The following is a 26,253-nucleotide window of genomic DNA, read 5'->3' as shown; positions in this document are numbered from 1 at the left end:
CCCTACCCCCTTACACCTCCTCGCTCTCCCCATCTCTATTCCCACTTTCCCCATGTATTTCACACTTCGTCTGTCTCTCACTCTTCCCCCTCTCTGCCTACCTCACTTTCACCCTCTCTTCCTCACTCACTCTTTTACACCCCGTCTCTCATCTCACTCTCTCCCCTGTTATCACTCAATTACCCCTTCTCACTCGATCCCGCCCCATCAATCCCTCCTCCTCCACACACACATAATTACCCACTAACAAAACACAATAATACACCGCCACAATAATCCCCCACCCCCAAACAGATACAACACTAATCCCCATCCCCAATACAAACAACACCCACCCCCCCTTTCAAATACAAACAACACACTTACCTTGGGGATGGTCTCAGGCCTCAGGTGCCCCTGCTCTCCCCAGCTGCCGCTAGCCTCTCTCCCATGCCGATCCTCCTCCCGGATCTACCTGTCTCCCAATGCCAGTGCCCCGAAGTTGGGGGGTGCCAGGGCCCGGCAGCAACCAAAGGCCTGGCGGCCGGATGCAGAAGTTGTGCTTGACCACTGACCATGCCCTACTTCCAGCACTGGCCAGCCAGGCCCCCCACAGCCACTAGGCAAAGGACACTTGTCCTGGCTCTCCTCCCCTGTCGGCGGCCCTGAACATCGATGATGCAATGCAGTGTCCTGGAATCCTGCATGTAGTCTACTTGCCGCTCTGTTGCATACTCCCATGTGCAAGCTCTTGACAAAGCTGCCACCTTATCCTAATGTCACAACATGACAGGTATTATCATCGGTCATGGTAAACAACAAGAAAACCTCTGTAGCGTTAAGTAAAGCAATCGCTGGCAGTCTATAGATGTAACCCCTGCAACAGATAAAGGACAGGGAAACAGTGAATATTGCCTTTTGTAAATAAATACACTAAAACTCTGCTGTGATTGTCAGCACATGTGCTACTGCAGCTGCAGCTGTTTTGCTTCATTAAGTGTAAGTAGTTTTGATTTACAGAGCCTCATTTAATGTGGGTTTGCAGCAGTTGAATGGCGAGCTGCTAAATTCCCTGAACAAAATATTTGCCATTTAAATGAAACGAAATAAAGAAAAGAAAACATCAAAATTAGGCCTTTTATTTGAGCATTTTATCACTTTTTCATACAGTACACAAGTATTTCCATTGTTCATCATTTACATTGAGTGCAGCATAAGAGTGGTTTTAGGATTTGTGTTGCAACAAAAGAGAGGCACATTATTGTATGAATTTTTTTTTTCTATCTAGATTAGAGATGCATTATATCAACAATTTTCTGTGTATTGTATTAAATGGGCAATTCGATTGAGCAATTTACATGAAATTAATAAACAAAAGCACTCCGCCATACAACAGGTTTCTAATCCGCTGCCAAATTACAGAAATATATAGTATATTTGATTCTCCTTTTTAGCAGATGGAACAATGTTTTAATATTACTAAAAAGTTGCTATTAATATGGCAGATTAGCAAACCGATTTAATAATACAGAATATATTTTTTGTTACATGTCACTGGCTTATATGATGATACATCAACTAGTCCCTGTCCTGAAGAGGTTACAATTTAATTTTGACGCTTACGTCACCGGGAGAAGAAATTATCTTCCCAAAGTCACAAGGGCAGCTGAAATTAGGATTTGAACAGGATGAGCCCTTCAGAAATGATACGATAGTATCCAGTTCCATAGTTACATCAACTTTTCTCAGAACCAGAAAACCACTAGAGCAGAGGTTCCCAAATCCAATCCTCAAAAACTAGTAACAGTGCAGGCTTCAAGGATATCCTCTAATTGGCACAGGTGGCCCAATCGTTTTGACTGAACCCCCGGTGCTCTAGCAGGGGTATTGCACTGTTAGTGGACATTGAGGACTGGAGTTGGGAACCTCTGCACTTTCACAGTGTACAAATATGCAAAATGTATTGGTTCTCGAGATACTTGCCTATGAATTGGGTGCCCATACGTCCCCTCCAGGAGAAACAAAGTGGCGGTTTACATCTCCCACATCACGGGGGCCAATCGGAAGCCAAGACGTCATCTTTGCAGCTTCCTGTTGCCCCGTGAGATGCTGGAGATTTAAAGACCAGGAAGTTGCAGGACTACCTTTACCAGGAAGTATCTCAGAATCCTGGTGCAACAAAATAACAATCAGTGCGCAGGGAAAAAACTACAGGTGACAGATATCCTACTGTATAGTATTGTGAAGAAATCTTTACATAATAAAAGTGTGAAGATGGAACTGCTCCTGTAAGTTACTCAGTAATTCCTTTCTGTAATAGACTACTTTTGCATAAATAACACAGGACTCCAATCAAAGTAAGGGAACAAGTCAATGTCTCTGCAAGCATTTTGTAACCCGGCGAATTTTTTTGGTTTCAGCTATGACAGCGAAGGTCGTCTCACCAATGTAACTTTCCCAACCGGAGTAGTCACAAATCTCCATGGCGAGATGGATAAGTCCATCACAGTGGACATAGAGTCATCCAGCAGAGAGGAAGACGTCAGCATTACTTCCAACTTATCCTCCATCAATTCTTTCTACACAATAGTTCAAGGTAATTGCTTACAATGTTTGAGAATACTTACACAATATGAATAGGGAAAGGTACTAGGAAAATGCTATATTTGATACCACGTTGTGGTTTGAGTGCGTAAACCTCATAGGACAAAGATTCATAACACGGAATGCAACTTGGGGGAAAAGGATAATTTGATGACAAAATCCACAAATTGATCTATTATTCTCAAACTTCAGTTAAAAAAAAATAATGCACATTAAATACAAATGAATTCCAAGATGTGGGCTGCACTGATTTGGTTGAAATTTCTGGCAGATTTAAGTTGGGATAGCAGAAAGGTACCATCAACATTTCAGCAGAATTGGTCAAGGCATTTGGCCTGTCGAAAGATCAAACAAACAAACAAACATTAAAAAAAAAAGAACTTTGCACACCCCAGAGCATCCACAAATTCCTGTTAATGTCTCTGCTCACTCGCATGCTCATCCAATTAATTCCAGACAATAGTACTGTTAAGGTTGTGGCCTTAGGTAGATTTGGAAATTGAGATGATCTGGGAAGGAAAGCATGAGTAGTTTTTGACGAAATCTTTAATCTCCGTTACTAGTGGGCAAAATGCTGGTATAAAAGCTGAAATGAGTTTTGCACTGAAGCTAAATATTTGATACATCTCTCAGGGTGAGACAGATGAGGAGAGAAGCTTGCTTAGGAGAGGGGTCACACTGACCGTTTTCATCCTGCAGAAATGCACAGCAGATAGTTTAGTTCATTATCAGGGAAGTTTGTAAACAAATATACATATACATGTTTGTAAAGCGAGGCTAAAGGTCCCAAACACAGCATCAACACGAAGAGTTGAAGAGGTCTGTTTGACAGACGGTGATGGGATCTAATAATCAGCTGAAAGGATGGCCTTTTATCAGGCTGCAATCGAGAACTGCTTCTGGACTTAACTTGAAATAATAATAACTAACAATAACTTTATTTCATACAGCGCTTTTCTCCCAATGGGACTGAAAGCGCTTCACAGTTACAGTATAGTGCGTGCCGCGCAGCACATAGGATAGTTACAGACATAGTCCCTGCCCAGATGATCTTATAGTTGATGTTTTTGGTGGCAAGGGCACAGGAAGATAAAGTGACTTTCCCAAGGTCACCAGGCGCTGACACCAGGAATTGGACCAAGTTCCCCTGATTCAAATCATTATTTAACAGAGTCACTGAGCCACTCCTTCTCCCTTTTTCTTCTATATCTCGGATACAGTACATGTAGTTCTGGATATGACCAACCCCTCCTTGCCTAAACCAAATAACTTTAGTAAGCACACAAACATCATAATTTGAGTGAATTGGCCACAACATTGGCCACAACATTTAATAACCCATTATTAACCAAAATTAAATGGGTCGTAGCAGCACTGACTACATAACCAAGAATGGATACCTGCCAGCAGCCGTAGCAGCTCAGTGAGCATGTCCTGGTTTCCACCACCCCAGGCCAACAACAGGTCACTACCCCATCCAGTGACATGTCACCTTCACCAAACCCTACCAGGTCACACCAACCCGCTTCCTACACACTTGCTGCCCAGGACTAGTCTTTCTAAATGTTGTGACATTCATGCTTCAAACCTTCTCATCAGCCATACAGTACAACTCAACTCACAGTCTGCAAATAATGCCTTTCCTAATTTCATACGTCGTTCCATACTTTTGTTAAACTTCTGTAATTGTTTTTATCTGAACTTCTTTCTTTTCTCTATATTTTTTTTTTTACTTTCTTTTCTCTTAGTTGATTTTTTTTCTTGACGAAATGAAATATAACCCCACCAGGTTCCAAAAAATTCTTTAGTGTTGATGTATCAAGACAAATTTGGAGCAAAATTGCACACAATGCATCCTTCTCATCTTGCGTCTCTTTGCATCAATTTATCAAGGTCTTTGCTCCAAGTTTTGTGCTGTGTGCACCAGGTTGTAATTTGGGGAGTGTCAATTGGAGGAGTTAGGGAGGAGTCACATGATGCATTATAAAATGCATGAAAGTACGTGTCTCTGCATCAATTTGGTTAGAGTACTGTACCTTTTATTTGCATTTAAATAATCTGCCAGGTTTGGGGTGGTGTCAACTTTTCTAGCTACCAATTTGTGTCAAATGTAAGAAATAGTGGAGCAATGCGATAACACAAACATCTGTCAGCACTTTCTTTCCGTTGATAAATCCCCTTTTATTTAGTTGATTTCCTAGTGGTTCATTCCCATGTAGGGACAATACAATTTTCTTTTGAAGAGCAATTCTGGTTCCTATGCTGTCGGACTCCAGACACCCCTTACATAATGATCCACACCGGGGGACCACATTGCAATGGCTATGTTTGTAATAAGTCAGTGCTTGAATTCAATACTAGAATCCAGAATCATTCTGCTTATGATTACCTTTAATGTTATTTATTTAGTTAGCAGTTGGTATATATGTATGTTGGCTTATAACTATTGTTTCCTTTAGTAATGTTGCTTGCAGCGTCAGGAAATTGTAGAACATTTGCCTGCTGTACCTGATTATCAAGCAATAAAAGGTCAAGTACATTATTGTGAATTTAATTTTACATTATAATTCAACTAACATTCTTAGTGTGGGTGTAAGAAATCTGTTTTAGAAACAAGCTAATATAGTTTACATGATGAAATGCCATCCGCAAGTGTGTCTGTTGTTTTGTTTTTAGATCAGCTAAGAAACAGCTACCAGGTTGGTTATGATGGCTCTGTCCGAATCATCTATGGCAATGGAATGGACTCCCACTTCCAAACAGAGCCCCACATTCTAGCAGGCCCAGCCAACCCAACAGTGGCAAAAAGGAATATGACCCTTCCTGGAGACAATGGGCAGAACCTCGTGGAGTGGAGATTCCGCAAAGAACAAGCTCAGGGAAAGGTCAATGTGTTTGGTCGGAAGCTCAGAGTAAGGATCCATAGTACATTAACAAAGCACATTGTTTGGGTTATAAATTCTTGCTTTTCTACATGAGTCGACATTTGATTGTCTAGTATATAAACATGAAATCATGCCTGAGTGGTTTCCCTGCCTTACCTTTATATTGACCGTACACTGTACATTTGTACCAAATATATCCTTTAAATCTTTTACGAAGAACCTCAATTGATTTTCTCAGCTCATAAATGTTTCTCTATGTGTAACTGATATATAAATAAATGTGTAGAAGGCCAGTGCTTCAGAATAAACCAGTCCCGTGAGTATATGAGTCTGCGCTAGGACCACTCCAAATATGCTGGTATATAATATAATTGCCCTAATAGGGATAGGGGACTAGTACCTAGTGCTATTGAGCACCAATAAACAGTACAAAGATTGTCCCATACAGTGAAAGATAAGGGTATGGAAACCCACAGGTACAACTCACTGTTAACTTCCAGGATCCATGGGAGCGGTCCGAAGCAGCCTTTTTGTGTTACCCGATGCTGCTGTGGGGGGCTATGTCTGATCCCATAATAGAATAAAGTGTTCTTTTGCTACCGTGAGCCTCCTCCTGCTTCTTAGGCAGTGCACTGCCTTTTTTCATCTGCTCCTGATATATAAATAAACATCATTATTCAGGGAAAAAGTGGACTGCCATTTTTAATCTGAAGAATTTGAATATATTGAAACTAGTCACGAACTGCAGTTAAGAAATCAGTTATAACATTAAGGAAACAGCTTAGCGCTTCCAAGCATTGAAGCATATAGAATAGGCGCATGGTTCTATTCAACAAGACACCCTCCGGTGCCAGTAGACAACTTAGTGGAATGTAAAGGGCCTTTTGGAGCTGGAAGATGTCTTATGGAATAGCACCAGTTTGTAAATATGGGCCACAATGTTTGCACGATAAATAAATTAATACAGTAGTACACAATTCTCTCTTTTTTTCTAGTGCGGTTATAGTTTGCAAGTGGACGCCTGCGAAAATTGAACTATTTGCAGAAAAAGTATATGATTCTGCACTTTCAGGCATCACAAAATAAGCATACATTGCTTAAATCATGCCATATTTGCAGAACAAGTGGCTTCAATTAATATCACGATTTAAAACTCTGGCAAAATAATAGACGCAAAAAAGAACACACATTTTCCAGCATTGTTTGTACAGTGTTTTTCAAAGACAAATAAATTGCCTATGCATTTATTTCTAATTTTAAATATTTGAGAAATCTCAGTTCATCAATAATATGTGGCAGAGTTATTTTTCATTCTGCAGCATTATAGATTGTAAGATAGTTTGTCACTGTCACATGTCATTGTTGGTGATAAAGTTAGATGTGCACAACATCTACTGGTTATACACACGCTTACATTATATTCCAGCTTGTTTAATGGACTGCTATGTTTTCTGGGGTTGTGGACAGGTTCACTCAGATTCCTACATACAACAGACACATATTTATGAAACTTTTCAATTATAACACGGTAGTCTTTTTTTTTTTTTAATAGATGACTACGTTCCAAGACCTCAATTTAGAAGAGGTTGAACAAATGCCAGGCTGTCTCTATGCTTAATGAAACCTTTTAAAACAGCAGTTAGTCTAATGCCTTACACTTATACCAAGTAGTTGCTAAATTAATTTACTGGCAAAGGAAATCAATCATCGTAAATGGTGTCTAAACAAAAAGCTGGTAGTTTGAAAAGTAATAACTGCCTGATGCTTGAGCTGTTTGATTTATTAAACCGTCTTGTTTGCTTTATAAAAGGTAAATGGCAGAAACCTCCTTTCAGTTGACTATGATCGAACCATGAAGACAGAAAAGATCTACGATGACCACCGAAAATTCCTTCTGAGGATTGTTTATGATACATCTGGACATCCCACTCTTTGGATCCCAAGCAGCAAGCTCATGGCTGTCAACGTCACCTATTCATCGACCGGCCAGATTTCCAGCATCCAGCGTGGGACTACCAGCGAAAAAGTAGACTATGATGGGCAGGGAAGAATTGTGTCACGGTTGTTTGCTGATGGTAAAACATGGAGCTATACATATCTAGAAAAGGTGAGTTGTAACAGCCTAACTATAATACATGTGTTTGCAATCCTTGCAGTGTTTCAGGATGTAATAACTATACATTGACATGGGCAATATATTTAGCTTAAAACATCCGTTTACATTCCGTACAAAGTTAATCAATGTTTCTGCTTAAGAGATCCAGTATGTTGTTAGTTAAGTATTGTTAATTGCAGCTTTTTCAATTATTCATTAAAGCAACTTGCATTTCATAGCATCTTGGCAAACAAATTAAGAAAGTGGAGCGGCATCTTAATAACATTAGCTGTGTGTAAATATTACAATGGAAGACACATGGATGCTTTTATGAAGTATCCTTGTTTCTTGCTGTAGTTAAATGAAAGTAAAGCTTGCCTCAGATCTACAGTGTACTGTATGGCAAGATTCCAATAGCCTCTTCCCTACAGATGTAGACTCTATTACATCGAGTACACCGTGGCTTTTAAGATATCAGACCTACTGTATGCAGAACCATCAAGGATATTTTTTCAACCATGCTGCAGAGGTATTTTATTTTATATATATATATGTATATATTTATATATACATATATATATATACTTTTACTTCATGCATAGTTTATGCTATGATTTCATAACCCCCAGAGTGATTGCTTATTGTTCAAGTTTTATATATCAAAATTGTGTAAGATTGTTCTTTCACAACAAAAATGTGCCTGGCCAAATTAAGTTAGCGTGTCCCCATTTGCGATGGTAATAGTATTTGATTTTGAGTAGACTTTGCAAAACCATTAAGGCAATATTACTTTTGAAGAGGCAACAGAGTGAACAACATACCAGCTTTTCCACACAGACACAAATCTGCTTGTGCAGTACTTCAGTGTTGGGTAACCAGTTTAGTCATTCAAAATAAAGCGTTAACATATAGAGTTTGTCTTCTGTATCCAAAACCTGCAATCTGTCACAGTTTCACATAATTCCCAATGCCGAGGAAAGGCACACAATTAAAATCACAGTGTGTGCCACGGTACAAAATTAAACCACATTGGTAGAAATTAACTTGATAATCAAGTCCAAATGGTATTAGGATGCAGTAGAATGAAGTCCGTGGAATATCAGAAATGATGGCAAACATTACAAAAAAATATGCTTGAACTTTTATACTCAATGGTTGCATGAACAGAGGAAAGATAGTTATAACTCAATCTCTTGTCAGTGTGAAAGTCGTTTTAGACTTTAATAAGCAGCTGCAATTTGCCTTTGGTCAACAGTAGTCATTATGGCCCTTGGCCTGCACATGATACTGCCTGTTTGTGTGTGGGGATAGTGAGCAGGCTAAGCAGAATGAAAGCATCAGGATGTAACACATAATCCTTCTGTGTAACAGCTTTTCTACTAATATAATAACACTGTGTGAGATATTCTTATTCACTAACACAATCACACTGAAAAGACTTATTGCAGGTATCTTTGGTAAGCCATACCACCGTTATCAAAATATATGTGAACACAGCTAGCTTTTAATTAAGTATACATTGCATTCTCTGTATCCTGTTGAAATATTGCCATTCAAAACAACATAATTTCTGCCTCAGTTATTACATATGACTTACTCATAACCATTGACAATCTGCTTCTTGGCTGTTTATGCCATTCTTTTGTCAAGTATAATCATAACAACCAACACATTGTAATTCTCAAGCTACTAATTGCAGGAACCTATACAATAAAGCATCCTCTAAATTAGTATGAAATGGCAAACAACATGTAGGGTCAAGGAAGATTCAATTAAAAAAGAGAATTATTTTCTCAAGTGGAAAGCTTAATGATATTTTGCACAAAATCAGTACTTCATATTCAGTATATTTATCTTATTCATCATTGAGATTATTATTTCTTTTTCAGACAATGGTCTTACTGCTTCACAGCCAACGACAGTACATCTTTGAATATGATTTACTGGACAGACTGTCTGCCATCACAATGCCAAGTGTTGCCAGACACACCATGCAAACTATTCGTTCCATTGGCTATTACCGAAACATATACAATCCCCCAGAAAGCAATGCCTCTGTCATAATGGATTTCAACGAAGAAGGACAACTATTGCAAACGGCTTTCCTGGGAACTGGCCGCAGAGTCTTGTTCAAATATAGGAGACAAACCAAAGTCTCTGAAGTATTGTATGATAGCACAAGAGTCAGCTTTACATACGACGAGACCGCGGGAGTTTTGAAAACAGTGAACCTCCAAAGCGATGGTTTTATCTGCACCATTAGGTATCGGCAGATTGGCCCCTTGATTGATAGGCAGATATTCCGCTTCAGTGAAGATGGTATGGTAAATGCAAGATTTGACTATAGTTATGACAATAGCTTCAGAGTTACCAGCATGCAGGGCGTAATTAATGAAACGCCATTACCTATTGAGTTGTATCAGTTTGATGACATTTCAGGAAAAGTGGATCAGTTTGGAAAGTTTGGCGTTATTTACTATGATATTAACCAGATCATCTCCACAGCTGTGATGACCTACACAAAACACTTTGATGCTCACGGCCGGATAAAGGAAATTCAGTATGAAATCCTGAGGTCACTGATGTATTGGATTACTATACAGTATGACAACATGGGGAGAGTAACGAAACGGGAAATAAAAATTGGGCCTTTTGCAAACACCACAAAATATGCTTATGAATATGATGTAGATGGGCAGCTCCAGACTGTGTATCTGAACGAGAAAACTATGTGGCGATATAATTATGATTTGAATGGGAACCTCCACTTGCTAAACCCCAGTAACAGTGCAAGGCTAACTCCACTACGCTACGATTTGAGAGACAGGATAACAAGACTAGGTGATGTTCAGTATCGACTAGATGAAGATGGATTCTTGCGTCAGAGAGGGACTGAGATCTTTGAATATAGTTCCAAGGGGCTTCTCACCAGAGTTTATAGCAAAGGTAGTGGATGGACAGTCATATACCGTTACGATGGTCTCGGTCGTCGTATTTCCAGCAAAACTAGTTTTGGCAAACACCTGCAATTTTTTTATGCCGATCTTAACTATCCCTCAAGGATAACTCATGTATATAACCATTCCAGCTCTGAGATCACCTGCCTGTACTATGACCTTCAAGGACACCTTTTTGCCATGGAGATAAGCAGTGGGGAAGAATTTTACATTGCCTCTGACAACACTGGTACACCTCTTGCTGTTTTTAGTAGCAATGGCCTCATGCTTAAACAAATCCAGTACACTGCATATGGAGAGATTTATTTTGACTCTAATCCCGATTTTCAGCTGGTAATAGGATTCCACGGAGGTCTTTATGATCCTCTCACTAAGCTTATTCACTTTGGACAAAGAGACTATGACATATTAGCTGGACGCTGGACTACCCCTGATATCGAAATATGGAAAAAGATTGGCGCGGATCCTGCACCTTTTAACCTATACATGTTTAAGAACAACAACCCTGTCAGTAAAATCCATGATATAAAGGATTACATTACAGGTAATAAAAGAAAGGGGAAAAAAACACGGTCATTTATATCAGGATATCCTGAATTGTATTATATGTGACACAAAAAAAGGCACAACCTTTAAATGTCCTGATCAAGTGTTGCTTTTTTTTGTAAATTATTTTTTTTAAATTTCATGTAAGAAATGAAAATCCTTCTGCGTGATTTTTGCACTAGCCCAACTCATTAAGAAACAATGTAACTGTGTAGGATTCCCCCCCCCCCCTTTTCTTGCCCTTGTAAAACAAAGTGTCAAATGGAATTTACTTGACGGAAAGAAAGTGTTCACGCTGAATTATTTAAGTGCTATCAGCAATCGCATCATAACAACCATCTAATAATTGACTGGAAGAAAACTGCCATTACCACTTGAAATAGCCGCTTCTACAGACCACGTACTTGGGCTGTGAGCAGGTTGTTAAAATTTGGATAGTGTATTTGTAATGGTGCTCAATAGTGCTGGGACTATGTGAAAGGAGGGGAGTGTGCTGGGTGATAATTGTATTTTACAATGGTACTGTGCCTTTAAATGGGCATAAGGTACCCTGAAGGTAGGAGTGGGTTGCCAAAGACAGCCCTCTCTTTCCTCATTAGGTAGCCCCAGGTTAAGTACTCACTGAGTCTTCTTTCTTCCCCAGTCTCCCCTCCAGAGCGTGCAGCTGTATTAGAGTGTAGATCCAAAGCCAGGGTGTGCAGCGCACAGCAATAAGGAGGAGCAGGTCTTGCAGAAAAAATAGTCCTTTATTTAATTCATGGTGTGGGACAACAGCAAACTGAAGGTTTGCTGTTGTCCCACACCATGAATTAAATAAAGGACTATTTTTTCTGCAAGACCTGCTCCTCCTTATTGCTGTGCGCTGCACACCCTGGCTTTGTTAAAATTTGGACTATTTTGCATTGAAATAATATCTATACAGAGTTTATTGTTTCTTCTTATGACATCTATTAGGCAGGTAAACAAGGGTTGACTAGAGTGAATATTGAAATTAAACATTTCATTTTGTATGCATTTTAATAATATTTCCCAACACAAGTCAGTTTGGGGTAATACTGAGTTTGTACCAGGTAAGACATGAAGAAAATACTGTACCACAAGGAATCCGCGCTCGTGCTGTCTGCTGAATATCCAATAAATGAAATCCCCTTGCAGAGGAGATCTCCCAAAAAGGGAGCCTCTGACAAACGGCAAGAATGTACACAAAGCGCACCAGGGATTAATAAAACTAAATGAAATACGATGAATAGTGTCATAAAAATCAATTTAATAATTGGTCAAAAAGACTGTACTCTTAAAAATATACAAGATAAAAAATGTCACAACCCCTCTCCAAAGGGGTATACAATCCCTCCTAATAGCAATTACAGTACATACCTAAATGCACAGACTAAATAGGCACTAGATTAGTCAAACTGGTGAAAAACACCTTAGTACCGTGTTACACAGTGACTAAACATGAAATCACACCGAGGGGAACAGGTACTAACCATGAGTGAACGAGCGGGTAACCATTGCTGGCGCTGATCAGTCTGGACTGCACCAGCACTCGGCGATCTCTTCTCCACTCGAACTCCCTGGATTCTCTGCTCCAGCCAATGGATGAGCGCGTTCAGCAGCCTCTCGTGACCTCAATGCGTTTCGCAACAGCATGCTTCGTCAGGAGAACCGGGGAGTTCAGGGGCAAGACGAGATCGCCGAGTGCTGGTGCAGTCTGGACTGATCAGCACCAGCAATGCTTTGTGCCATTTGTGCTTTATGAGCTCCCTCCTGGTTTAAATAGGGTCCCTGGTCCAATAAAAGATAGCACAACTATCATTTAGTTTGTGATTTATAACCAGTTAATTTCTCATGACCAAAAAGGCAAATATTTATTTGAAATGAATGGTCAATAGCGAGATAACATTTGGTTGTTCAAAACAAAGTGTACACCCTTTGTTATAGGATGGCAGCTTGACCCCACTATTTTCAACTCTCTGGGCTGCTTGGTCCCCAAGATTACTTCCTGGTTACTCACTGGGATTTAAATAGCTGTCCAATAGGAATTCACAACGTATGACGTTGCAACGGCCTATTGGCTGGTGTCTCACGTAAGGTTTCAATGACCATTTTATTTCCCCGGCAGCGGCTTCAACCCTGGTAACTTCACCATTAAGTGTTTTGAGAACTAGAGGGTCCCAGAAGCTGGAAATAATGTGTTCAAAACCTGTAAAAAAAAAAAAAGTGTGGGAGATTTTTGATTAATTTTCACCTCTTAGAAAGTTTGCTGCAGGCAACTATGTAAATGATGTATGTGGTTCCTCTTGTACATTTCTAGGAAGATGACAGAATGTATATACATTTGTGCTGCTAATTGTATGAAATGTTAAATATTAACAGTCTGATGTTTAGTTCTGCCTTATTAACTAACTTCTTTCATAATGTTATTAACCTCATCCCACTGCAGGGGTTGGTTTATCATGAGGCTATCACTACATTAGCAACTAAATGTTTCAATGCAGTAAACATCTGATAATAAACTAACTCCTGTTACATGATGACCCTGGTCAAAAAAAAAAGTACGTATAGGTTTATTTCTACTACTATGGATAGCTCGATTGAATCATGAATCTGATTAGTTTTGTTGGAAAAGCTATCTTTTGTAAAATACCAATTTACAAAATGACTCTACCATGGTGATAAGCTGTCTGAAGTTTGGTTATTATCCAAATGACCCTTATGCATTTGTATCATCTTTTGGGGGGAAGCCCAAAATCCTCTCTAACTATATTTTGGCCCTGGTTAGAAGCAAGAATACTTCCAACACAAATAATTAATTCTATACTTCGTATTTTTTGCTCTGCACCATTATTTCCATAAGTGATTCTGCCTTTTTTTTTTTAACATATTGCTGTGGAGTAACCTAGCAAAGTAATTTAATAACATGCTGTAGACAGTAGGCCTTCTGAGAAATTTGTTATGCAGCACTTTTGAAATGTTAACTTCCTTGAGAATGTCTTTAATTCACACTGCAGCGGGAGAGACGCTCTCTATTAACCACTGAAATGAGATGCTCTCCTCTTTCAAAGGTGTAGAGAAAACAAGTAGATTTGCATGATTTTGACACGCAGTTTATCAGCGGTTATTTAACCAGGGACGATTGGGGAAAGCAGAGATACACCTAAAGTCCCCCTAAGCCCACACTCGTCCCCAGACTGTTGGTAATGTCAATTTAGTATTCTCTTTGATGAATCCATAAGTAGATTGGGTTGTCAAAGAAATGAGATGAGTATGTGTGTTTCCCTAATGCAGTATACCTATAATGTGACATGTGTGCTGTCACAGACAATAGCTAATTAGCATTATGTCCAGAAGGCTTTTCATTTTTATTTCCCTGATATAAAACCCCTTAAGCTTGTTAGGGGTGATGGCAGAAGACACTTTTTTTATAAGCGTATGTGAGTGTATATGAAATGAGGGGGTGTACATTTCATTGGCTCATTTGAGTTTTAAGTGTAGTTATTATTATTTCTATTATCTGTTATCTTTATTATTGTTCCTAAAACATAATGTCTTTTATTTTAGGACTTAAACACTACACGACCACCTGCCGGTTTGTTGAAATGTTGTGTATTTTTCTGAGTTATTTTCAAGTTTCATTAACGTTCTCCTGTACGTGTTACGTTTTTCACTTTGCAGATGTTAACAGCTGGCTGGTGACATTTGGTTTCCATTTACACAACGCCATTCCCGGATTCCGTGTCCCCAAATTCGATTTGACAGAGCCATCTTACGAACTTCTGAAGAGTCAGCAATGGGATGACATACCAGTAAGTTGAAAGAAGAAGTTGGACTTAATTATCCGTATTCAATGTAGTCGCACAACAATATATAAACTGTTGTAGGTATACAGTATTGGTACATTTTCATGTCTTCCAATCTTAAAAGCTCTTTAAAAGGTTTTGTTTGCAGCACTACAGATTGTTAAAGTAAAAACAATTACAGGCAAGTCCCCGCTCAATAACAGAAGGCTTTTTATGATGTGGCTTCCTACAGAAAGCTCTAAACAATTGATTTTCTCTATAGATCCAGAGTAGCACCGGCTGTTTGAGAGGGAACATGTAATGAAACCATATACAGTGTACACATGACTATGCCATTCATGCATTTTGTTTGGGATGTTCAAAATAGTGCAAACCGTCCAGTGTGTAATTGAAAGCCAGTCAAGCCTACTAACAAATGCCCAGAGTGTCTATTAAAAAGATTTATTTTCCTCTGATCGCTCGTTAAAAAAAAAACCAAGCTGTACAGTATGTGGCTACAATGAGAAAAAGGGAAATTCATACAGCATCTTTCTTTGACTGGTTTGTATCACATTTAACCCTTTTGCCTCTGGAAATAAAAGGGTTAGCAATTATTTTTTTTCTTAGCCCTGCATTGCCTTGCAGGCCCACCTGGCAGTGGAAGGGTTGGAAATCCTTTTTTGTGTGTGCACAATATCCGAAGCATTAATCATAAATGAACAAGAATGAGAAGACTTGAATAATAAATACTGTATGCCACAACTTTCAGAAGCATTGTATGTCTTTATTTATATAGCGCCATTAATGTATAGAGCGCTAAATAACAAATAATATAAATAACAGGTCATGGGAATAAGTGCTTCAGACATAAAAGTAACATTTTGGAAGAGGAGTCCCTGCTCCGAGGAGCTTACAATCTAATTGGTTGGCAGGAAGAACGTACAGAGACAGTAGGAGGGCATTCTGGTAAGTGCGTCTGCAGGGGGCCAAGCTTTATGTATTGTGCGTATAGTATTAGCCACGGTGCTACTCATATGCTTCTTTAAGCAAGTGTGTCTTAAGGAGGGTCTTAAAGGTGGATAGAGAGGGTGCTAGTCGGGTACTGAGGGGAAGGGCATTCCAGAGGTGTGGGGCAATCAGTGAGAAAGGTTTAAGGCGGAAGAGGGCTTTAGATACAAAGGGGGTAGAAAGAAGGCATCCTTGAGAAGAACGCAAGAGTCGGGATGTGCTTAGCGACAAATTAGGGCTGAGATGTACAGATGCAGCGGCCGTTATTCGAATATATCACGGAGCCGTTTTCGTGTGCGCTGCTGTACTCCACGTGGCCAATCACGCGGTTGCTTTGTTTGAATTTCATGGATCCCGATTTCTTCGGGTGCAATTCTTCATGTTTCCGTGGCAGAAATGAATGAATTGTAATGTGTACAGTACAGTACTGTGTCAATTTGCAGGTGATTCAAAACCAGAACACTAAAATGCCATTTTCTGCGCTCGATAAAAACGAGTCAACACGAGGTCATGACGTGCCATGACATGGGTATTCCGAGGTATACAACGCGTGATATGTTCGAATAACGGCCGCTGCATCTGTAAGGAGGGGCAGAGGAGTGTAAACCTTTAAAAGTGAGGAGGAGCATTGAGTGTGTGATACGGGATTTGATAGGAAGCCAGGAGAGGGATTTCAGCAGGGGAGACGCAGAGACAGATTTAGGAAAGAGTAGAGTGATTCTGGCAGCAGCGTTTAGGATACATTGTAGGGGAGACAGGTGAGAGACAGGAAGGCCGGACAGCAGGAAGTTACAGTAATCGAGACGGGAGAGAATGAGGGCCGGTGTCAGAGTTTTAGCAGTCGAGAAACAGAGGAACGGCGTATCTTAGTTATATTGCGGAGGAAAAAGCAAGAAGTTTTAGAAATGTTTTGAATGTGAGAGGAGAATGTGAGAGAGGAGTCCAGTGTGACCCCTAGGCAGCGTGCTTGGGCTACCGGGTGAATGATAGTACTTCCATAAGTAATGTGGAAGGAGGTAGTAGGGCCAGGTTTGGGAGGAAGTATGAGGAGCTCTGTTTTTGCCGTGTTAAGTTTAAGTCGGCGGAGGGCCATCCAGGATATCGCAGAGAAACATTCAGAAACTTTGGTTTGTACAGCAGGTGTAAGGTCGGGTGTTGAAAAGTAAATTTGTGTCATTGCTAACAATTATACATTTCATAGCAAACTTACCTGCCAGGGCCGTTGACAGATTTCCCGGGACCCAGGACTAGAGTCTAGAGTTTCGACTGGGAGTCAGCCCCCCCCCATGACAGCGGTCTTTAGAGCCCCCCCCCCCCACACCTTTTCACTCTCCCGCTCCTATATGTCTCCCCCCTCTCTCACTCTTACACCCTCTCTTCCTTACTCCCTCTTACACCCCCTCCCTCCTCTCACACTCTCCCGCCTTCCGCTATCCCTCAATTATACAACTCTGACTGACCCCTCTTCCATGAATTCCTCATCCTCACACACACAATCCCAAACCCACCCAATACCCATATAACCCCCCCCCCCCCCCCCACACACACACACACACACACACACACACACAATATCCACACAATCCCCCATACCCCCCACAAAAATTACCCCCCCACAATACACACAATAATAGCCCCCACAATAATACCCACAAACAAAATAAATACAACACACCATCCCCAAATACATACAACACTGCTCCCCCATCCCCAAATATATACAACACTGCTCCCCATACCCAAATACATACAACACTGCTCCCCCATCCCCAAATACATACAACACTGCTCCCCCATCCCCAAATACATACAACACTGCTCCCCCATCCCCAAATACATACAACACTGCTCCCCCAACCCCAAATACATACAACACTGCTCCCTCATCCCCAAATACATAGAACACTGCTCCCCCATCCCCCAAAACATACAACACTGTCCCCGTCCCCAAATACATGCAACACTGCTCCCTCATCCCCAAATACATACAACACTGCTCCCCCATCCCCAAATACATAGAACACTGCTCCCCCATCCCCAAATACACACATCACTGCTCCCCATCCCCAAATACATACAACACTGCTCCCCCATCCCCAAATACATACAACACTGCTCCCCCAACCCCAAATACATACAACACTGCTCCCTCATCCCCAAATACATAGAACACTGCTCCCCCATCCCCAAATACATACAACACTGCTCCCTCATCCCCAAATACATAGAACACTGCTCCCCCATCCCCCAAAACATAGAACACTGTCCCCATCCCCAAATACATGCAACACTGCTCCCTCATCCCCAAATACACACATCAATGCTCCCCATCCCCAAATACATACAACACTGCTCCCCCATCCCCAAATACATACAACACTGCTCCCTATCCCCAAATACATACAACACTGCTCCCTCATCCCCAAATACATAGAACACTGCTCCCCCATCCCCCAAAACATAGAACACTGTCCCCATCCCCAAATACATGCAACACTGCTCCCTCATCCCCAAATACATACAGCACTGTCCCCATCCCCAAATACATGCAACACTGTCCCCATCCCCAAATACATACAACACTGCTCCCCATCCCCAAATACATACAACACTGCTCCCCATCTCCAAATACATACAACACTGTCCCCATCCCCAAATACATACAACACTGCTCCCCCATCCCCAAATACACACAACACTGCTCCCCATCCCCAAATACATACAACACTGCTCCCCCATCCCCAAATACATACAACACTGCTCCCCCATCCCCAAATATATACAACACTGCTCCCTATCCCCAAATACATACAACACTGCTCCCCCATCCCCAAATACATACAACACTGCTCCCCCATCCCCAAATACATACAACACTGCTCCCTATCCCCAAATACATACAACACTGCTCCCCATCCCCAAATACATACAACACTGCTCCCTCATCCCCAAATACATACAGCACTGTCCCCATCCCCAAATACATGCAACACTGCTCCCCCGTCCCCAAATACATACAACACTGCTCCCCCATCCCCAAATACATGCAACACTGCTCCCTCGTCCCCAAATACATACAACACTGCTCCCCATGCCCAAATACATACAGCACTGCTCCCTCATCCCCAAATACATACAACACTGCTCCCCCGTCCCCAAATACATGCAACACTGCTCCCCCGTCCCCAAATACATACAACACTGCTCCCCATGCCCAAATACATACAGCACTGCTCCCTCATCCCCAAATACATACAACACTGCTCCCCCATCCCCAAATACATGCAACACTGCTCCCCCGTCCCCAAATACATACAACACTGCTCCCCCATCCCCAAATACATGCAACACTGCTCCCTCGTCCCCAAATACATACAACACTGCTCCCCATGCCCAAATACATACAGCACTGCTCCCTCATCCCCAAATACATACAACACTGCTCCCCCATCCCCAAATACACCCCCATCCCCAAATATATACAACACTGCTCCCTCATCCCCAAATACATACAAAACTGCTCCCCCATCCCCAAATACATACAACACTGCTCCCCCGTCCCCAAATACATACAACACTGCTCCCCCATCCCCAAATACATACAACACTGCTCCCTCATCCCCAAATACATACAACACTGCTCCCTATCCCCAAATACATGCAATACTGCTCCCCCATCCCCAAATACATACAACACTGCTCCCCCATCCCCAAATATATACAACCCTGCTTCCCCATCCCCAAATACATACAGCACTGCTCCCCCATCCCCAAATATATACGACACTGCTCCCCCGTCCCCAAATACATACAACACTGCTCCCTCATCCCCAAATACATACAACACTGCTCCCCCATCCCCAAATATATACAACCCTGCTTCCCCATCCCCAAATACATACAACACTGCTCCCCCATCCCCAAATACATACAACACTGCTCCCCCATCCCCAAATACATACAACACTGCTCCCCCATCCCCAAATATATACAACACTGCTCCCCCATCCCCAAATACATACAACACTACTCCCCCATCCCCAAATATATACAACACTGCTCCCCCATCCCCAAATACATATAATAGAAGGTGGGCCTGACCTCTGGCCAGGCCCAACGGCGGCCAGCTCTCCCCCCTGTCGGCGGCCCTGCTTACCTCTATAACCACACTTAAATCTTGTATCTGTGAAAGCCTGGCCAGGAGTCATTGTATACCCTAGTTTGCTAAAGTTCACCTGTCAGTTGATAAAACTACTGTGCAAACCTGAGCTGACTTGTTGGAATCTCTGTGTTTCACATGTCTCTCTATGATGTTTCATTGAAATTAGCAGAAGTAGAAATATTTCTTGTATACACTACTGCAAGGGTGCAAAAAGAATGATCAAGGCGCTAATGTGCAACCTCTAAATATTTATAATACTATATTATAGTATTTAAATGTGAAGATTTAAATGTGAATATTCTGCAGCTTGAGTGAAGTGGGAAATCTCACTTCCCCACAAAAAGTGCTAGAAGAAAAGGGAAGACACCCTTGCCCGTGAATATATTACTGGTGATATCTAGAAGCACTGATGGTATACCGAGTCTCCCACAGAATAAGCAGTATTAAAATAAAATACAATTTATTAAAATAAAAATAACACAATAGAATTGATCCCTATATGAGATTCTATCATACAGTTAATCCTATATCTTGATTAAGCTTAATCAACCCGCATAGTACAGTACATACACATAAAATGAAAATATATATCCAATATGTGGTCTATAGCAGATACTGTATAATGAAATAACCACTATGATGATCCCGTATGGTTTATAATGCTAATGTCCTGATCTCCAATGAATATGGATTTTGGTGCTGTATCACAATGAAAAGCTTTGTAATATCTGATCCCCTCTGTTTTGAGGTAGTCTTATATAAAGAACGCCAGAAATCTAATTGCACACTGGATAATATGCGTGGTGCAGCCTGTTTTTTTTGTTTTTTGGATAAGTTATCTTCTTAAAGCTGAAGCGCACTTGATTTTTAAATGCTGGGATCTCTTCACTTAGGTGTGTGGTCACCTTGATGTTGAACTGGACTGCCCACCACCACCCATGATTAATGGTAGTCTCTGTTTAAAGATCTTCGTATGGTTGATATACACGGCCTAGGAATTATCTGTGCCGGTAACATAGATCCTCACAGTCTTACTCACGGACTGTGGTTGTCGCATATACCGTCACCACCCGGATGGGCTAGGGGTCTGCTTACTGCACATACATGTGGCTCTTACCGCAGTGGTCGGTGGGTGCTGTTTGCTACCTCCAGACATTAGCATTATTAACCACACAGGATCTGCATAGTGGTTATTTCATTGTAGCTGCTATAGTCCACATATTGGAAATATTTGTTGTATGTTTTCATTTTATATGTATGCACTATGCGGGTTGATTAAGCTTAATCAAGACATATGATTAACTGTATGATAGATTCCCATATAGGGATCAATTCTATTGTGCTATTTTAATAAATTACATTTTATTCTAATACTGCTTATTCTGTGGGAAATGTGGTATACCATCATTGCTGCTAGATATCTTCAGCAATATATTCATGCACTGATGCAAGGGTGGACAACTTCACTCTTCAACAGGCCTGGTTTTCAGCACAGGTGGCTCAGTGTCGACCCAGCCACTGATTGAGCCACCTGTGCTGAAGCAGGGATATCCTGAAAACCTGACCTGGTGGTGGCCCTTGAGGACTGAAGTTGGCCAATCTTGCACTACTACTACCAACTATAGTGACACAGATACAGCTCAACCCCGTTACAACGCGAATCCGCTTATAACGCGATGCTCGCGTGGCTCCCAATTTTCATATTTATGAAACCTTTACAACACAATTATTGGTATCTTAAATACTTTATTGTACAATGCATACAATTGTACATTATTTCTAACGCGATCCGCTTATACCGTGATGTGATTCTTTGGACCCCAAGTACAGCGTTATAAGGGGGTTTAGCTGTATGTGACAAACCAAAAGGTGCTTCATTTTTTCTTTTTTTCCTCAGCTTTGAGTGTTTTCTTTCTTATTATAAAATCCATATATGCTTCCTCGGGCCTTCTTTAATATAAGCAGGAAAAGTGAGCGGCTGCTCCATTTGTGTATGTATTTATTGGTGCGCTGCTCACAGTGCAGATCTGCTCATTCTGTGCGAGTAAATCTGCCATGTGGGGCTGGGCCTACGTTAATAAACTATGCATTGTCATTAAAGTAATGGGAGCTGCCAAATGCATCTAACTAAAGTGTACAGTACTGCAGTCAATTAGACTCACCAGACTTCGACTTCATATGTTAGTAATATTATGGTAATCAGGGGTTCATTTGTGGCCATCAGAGGTACATGCATTATGCATATACAATGGCTTTTACGGAGGCCTTATTAAATGTCGTCGTCCCATTATATGCTGAGCCACTGAAGGGAAATTACATTTCAGAGCAACATAAAAATCAGTCTTTAAAAAAAAAAAAAAAATATATATATATATATATATATATATTAATATATATACATATTTATACACACACATACACACACATAAACACACATACACACATACACAGACCACATACGTATGGTATATGTCATTTTAATCTAATTTTTGCGTAGATGTGACAAAATGGCATACTTCATTGCTCAAAAGCAAATGCCAGTAGGAAAAGATGTGAATTTAATTTTACTTGTCTGAAAATGAAATATCAGTGTTACATTTAATTGCAAACTTCCTCATGGCAGCCAGTTTAATTGGTGAACAGATAAATGTATTATGTGTTAATGATTTAAAAAAAAAAAAAAGTGACTGGCATGAATACATTGTTGAGCTTTTCATTAGCTTCAGGCAACCAGTACCAGTGAGAGAGAGAACTATCCATCAAACTTTGACAATGAAACCAATGTGCCATCAGTATTTCCCTGGGAGTAATCTAACCCAATAAGTGCCGGACAAGCATGTGAAACATCACGAGCTGTAAACGTTTCTAGTGCATGGCATTGGCGAAGCATAGAAATATGGAATTAATACTTTTTATTTTATAGATCTGCATTCACTGTCTGGCATTAATTAAAATGCAGTAAAATTTTCATGTGCTAAAAAAAAACCATAGAACGTATAATATACTGATTTTAAAGGATTTAAACTGTTTTATATACTGATTTTCTTTGGTACACATTACAATTTGAAATACTCACTGTGTGCTGAAACAATTAAACAAAGCTATATAAGTACATTGAGTCCTGCAACATAAGATTACATGAAAAAAAGTGCATTGTAATTCTAAATGTTCTGCTATGTCTTTACAACGTGTAATCACTCAGATTCCTATGCCGGAAATGTGGCTTTTCCCCCCCGACAAGCTGACAGTCAATACACAAGTAAAATATACAAAAGTGTCAGGTTCATGTGACCCTGGTAAAATACATATCGGTCCCACTATTTTGCACCCTTTTATTTAGTCTCTCACTTATTATTACCACACAATATTCACTTGACGAGGTGCCGAAAGACATTTCCATATGTTGATAGAACTTTATTTGTAAATGGAGGATTTGTCGTTCAACTTTTATTCTTCTTTCTTTCAGCCTATTTCTGGAGTGCAACAACAAGTGGCAAGAGAAGCAAAAGCGTTCTTATCACTGGGAAAGATGCCAGAGGTTCAGATAAACAGGCGCAAATCCAGTGGGGAGAAATCATGGCTGTGGTTTGCAACAGTGAAGTCTCTGATCGGGAAAGGGGTCATGCTTGCCGTCAATCAAGGCAAAGTGCTCACCAACGTGCTCAACATTGCAAACGAGGACTGTATCAAAGTAGCAGCGGTTCTCAATAATGCCTTCTACCTGGAGAACTTACATTTCACCATAGAAGGGAGAGACACCCACTATTTCATCAAAACCACCACACCGGAAAGTGATCTTGGAACCCTAAGACTGACAAGTGGACGCAAAGCCTTAGAAAACGGCATCAACGTAACTGTATCCCAGTCGACTACAGTGGTGAATGGACGGACTCGCAGGTTTGCCGATGTCGAAATGCAGTACGGTGCTCTGGCTCTCCATGTCCGCTACGGTATGACACTCGATGAGGAGAAGGCACGTATATTGGAGCAAGCTAGGCAAAGGGCTCTCTCCCACGCCTGGGCCAGGGAACAGCAAAGAGTACGGGATGGTGAAGAAGGGGCCAGGTTGTGGACGGAAGGCGAGAAGAGGCAGCTGCTGAGTGCTGGGAAAGTGCAAGGATACGATGGGTACTATGTACTCTCTGTGGAGCAATACCCCGAGTTAGCAGACAGCTCTAACAATATACAGTTTCTCAGACAAAGTGAGATAGGGAAGAGGTAACACACTGGCCTTGCAGAGGCTGCCAAAGTAATACATGCGCTTCCTCAAAAAAGGGGGGAGACATAAACTGTTTTGCTGCATTGCTATTTGAGCCTAAACTATATGTTTGCTCAGATATTCTTTCTGTAGCACAATCTCTGTTGGACTCTCTGAAGAAAGAGCCTTCCTGAGGAATGAAAAGGCTATCAGCAAAACCCCTTTTGTTTTTACGAATGACCTTAAAGGTGATCTGCTTTAAGAAAATATGTTTACATATGCATATCACTGCACTTGGACTGGAAAGGAACGCCTATAGATTTTGCAGTGGGCTCTGTCTATGTTTATCCAGGCACTGTATTTAAAACAATCTGTACAGTGTTTCTGAATATTATTGAAATGTTGATCTTTGCTTACAAAGAATAGTTTCTCTATCTCTCTCTCTCTCTCTCTCTCTCTGCATTGGATGTGGTATATATCATTGTTAATTTTGAAATGTGGAGCAAAAATTACTGTTTATAGACAACTCAACTGCTTTTACTGTGCTGCTTTATAAAAGGACGTTGGCACAAGTGACTTACGCTACCATGTGAATTTAATAACAGATTTTACAATGCTAACATGGTTTGCCTTGAGAAAAAAAAAACAAAAAAACTATTGCAAGTAGAATCCTCTTCAAGTTCGAGCAAAGGAATCTGTTTTTTTTTTTGTAAATTATGTGAAACAAGTTGTTTATGGATTTTTATAGGAATTACAATTTACTGTACATCAAATATTAGTCTCAGAGGAGTTAATTTATGTAAAAGTGTTTCAGAAAGTTTATATATAAAATAAAATGATAAAAAAATGAATGTAAAAGCTTTTAAGGGCCCGTTTTCTATGAATTGTTTTGTAGTGGTCGAAGTTCTTTAAAAAAACAAACAAACCAATGGTCCTGTGCTTGATTTGGAGAATTTCTGAACCTACTAAACATTGTGGCAAAACTCTGGATCTCATTTTAGAAAAGCCTTTACTGTATACTCTAGAACAGGGGTGGCCAACTCCAGTCTTCAAGGACAACCAACAGGCCAGGTTTTCAGGATATTCCTGCTTCAGCGCAGGTTGCTCAATCAGTGGCTCAGTCAAAGACTGTGCTGAAGCAGGGATATCCTGAAAACCTGACCTTTTGGTAGCCCTTGAGGACTAGAGTTTGCCTGCCCTGGTCTAGAACCACAGAGCTTAAAAAAAATCCTCTGAAAAGGAAACAGAACTGGAAATTTGCAAATAAAAAGCAGCGGTACTTCTGGAATGTACACTTAGAAGTATTTCTACTCCATACCCACTAGTAACATGACACTTTGACTGCATTCCTGTAACAATTTAAAGACACCAATTATTCGAACACGTCATTAATTCCATTCCTTGATTACATAGTTATAGTCTTTTTGTTGTTGGGGGAAAAAAAATACTTCATTCAGTCTTTTAATAAAACATTTCATAAAAAATGTATTCTCAGACATACTAGATACCGTCTCTTTGTAGTACAGATTTTGCCCGTTTGCTACGGCAATTTGTTAAGGTCCTGTTTCACCGGCAAACCACAGTCAGGGGTATTGGTGCAACCACATACAGTATTTCGCCAACTGTAGAAAATAATTTTTTTGCTGTGGGGTTCAAGGGAGGATGAGTCGGACTACACATGGCGTTCAACCTCACTGGACTACTGACCAGGCATCAGCACGAGGAGGATGGTTTACCAAGCTTCCAGAACTGGAGATTTTGCTTAAAAATTATGTTTCGACTTATTTTAAAAACATGTCTTGTAACATTAAGGTACAGTATCAAGGCATTTTGTGCAAGATTTACTAAAGGATGCTATATTAAAAGTAGTATATCCCGATATAGAGCAGGTATATACCTAATACCAAGGATTTTTTTTTGTCATAAAATGTTTGTCAGGCACAAGAGGAGAAAACAGATGTCAAGATACTATCTTAAGTAGGCATGGAGGTTATTTAGGTCTTCGGTGGTTTTTACAGTGTAAAATATGTGAAACAT

General features: G+C 40.6%; 1 protein-coding gene across 16 annotated transcripts in view; it reads left to right on the top strand.

The window, feature by feature from the left end:
• The window catches only part of TENM3 (teneurin transmembrane protein 3), an 816,371-nt gene extending 791,043 nt beyond the window's left edge, over positions 1-25,328 (top strand). For 6 of the 16 annotated variants that reach the window (XM_075610845.1, XM_075610819.1, XM_075610800.1 and 3 more), the window contains 6 exons: positions 2,400-2,575; positions 5,260-5,495; positions 7,279-7,575; positions 9,453-11,064; positions 14,745-14,875; positions 23,485-25,311. In XM_075610845.1, the coding sequence (XP_075466960.1) occupies positions 2,400-2,575; positions 5,260-5,495; positions 7,279-7,575; positions 9,453-11,064; positions 14,745-14,875; positions 23,485-24,240 (3,208 nt within the window). In that variant the 3' untranslated portion in view covers positions 24,241-25,311. Of the gene's footprint in view, positions 1-2,399; positions 2,576-5,259; positions 5,496-7,278; positions 7,576-9,452; positions 11,065-14,744; positions 14,876-23,484 lie in introns of all 16 variants that reach the window. The other 10 variants (XM_075610837.1, XM_075610771.1, XM_075610754.1 and 7 more) reach the window with 5 other exon arrangements.
• The last annotated feature ends 925 nt before the right edge of the window (positions 25,329-26,253 follow it).

This window comes from Ascaphus truei, chromosome 1, assembly GCF_040206685.1.
Source record: "Ascaphus truei isolate aAscTru1 chromosome 1, aAscTru1.hap1, whole genome shotgun sequence".
Taxonomy (NCBI): domain Eukaryota; kingdom Metazoa; phylum Chordata; class Amphibia; order Anura; family Ascaphidae; genus Ascaphus; species Ascaphus truei.
The sequence above is the reverse complement of the archived record's forward strand: the minus strand, read 5'-3'. Positions and strand labels throughout refer to the sequence as shown.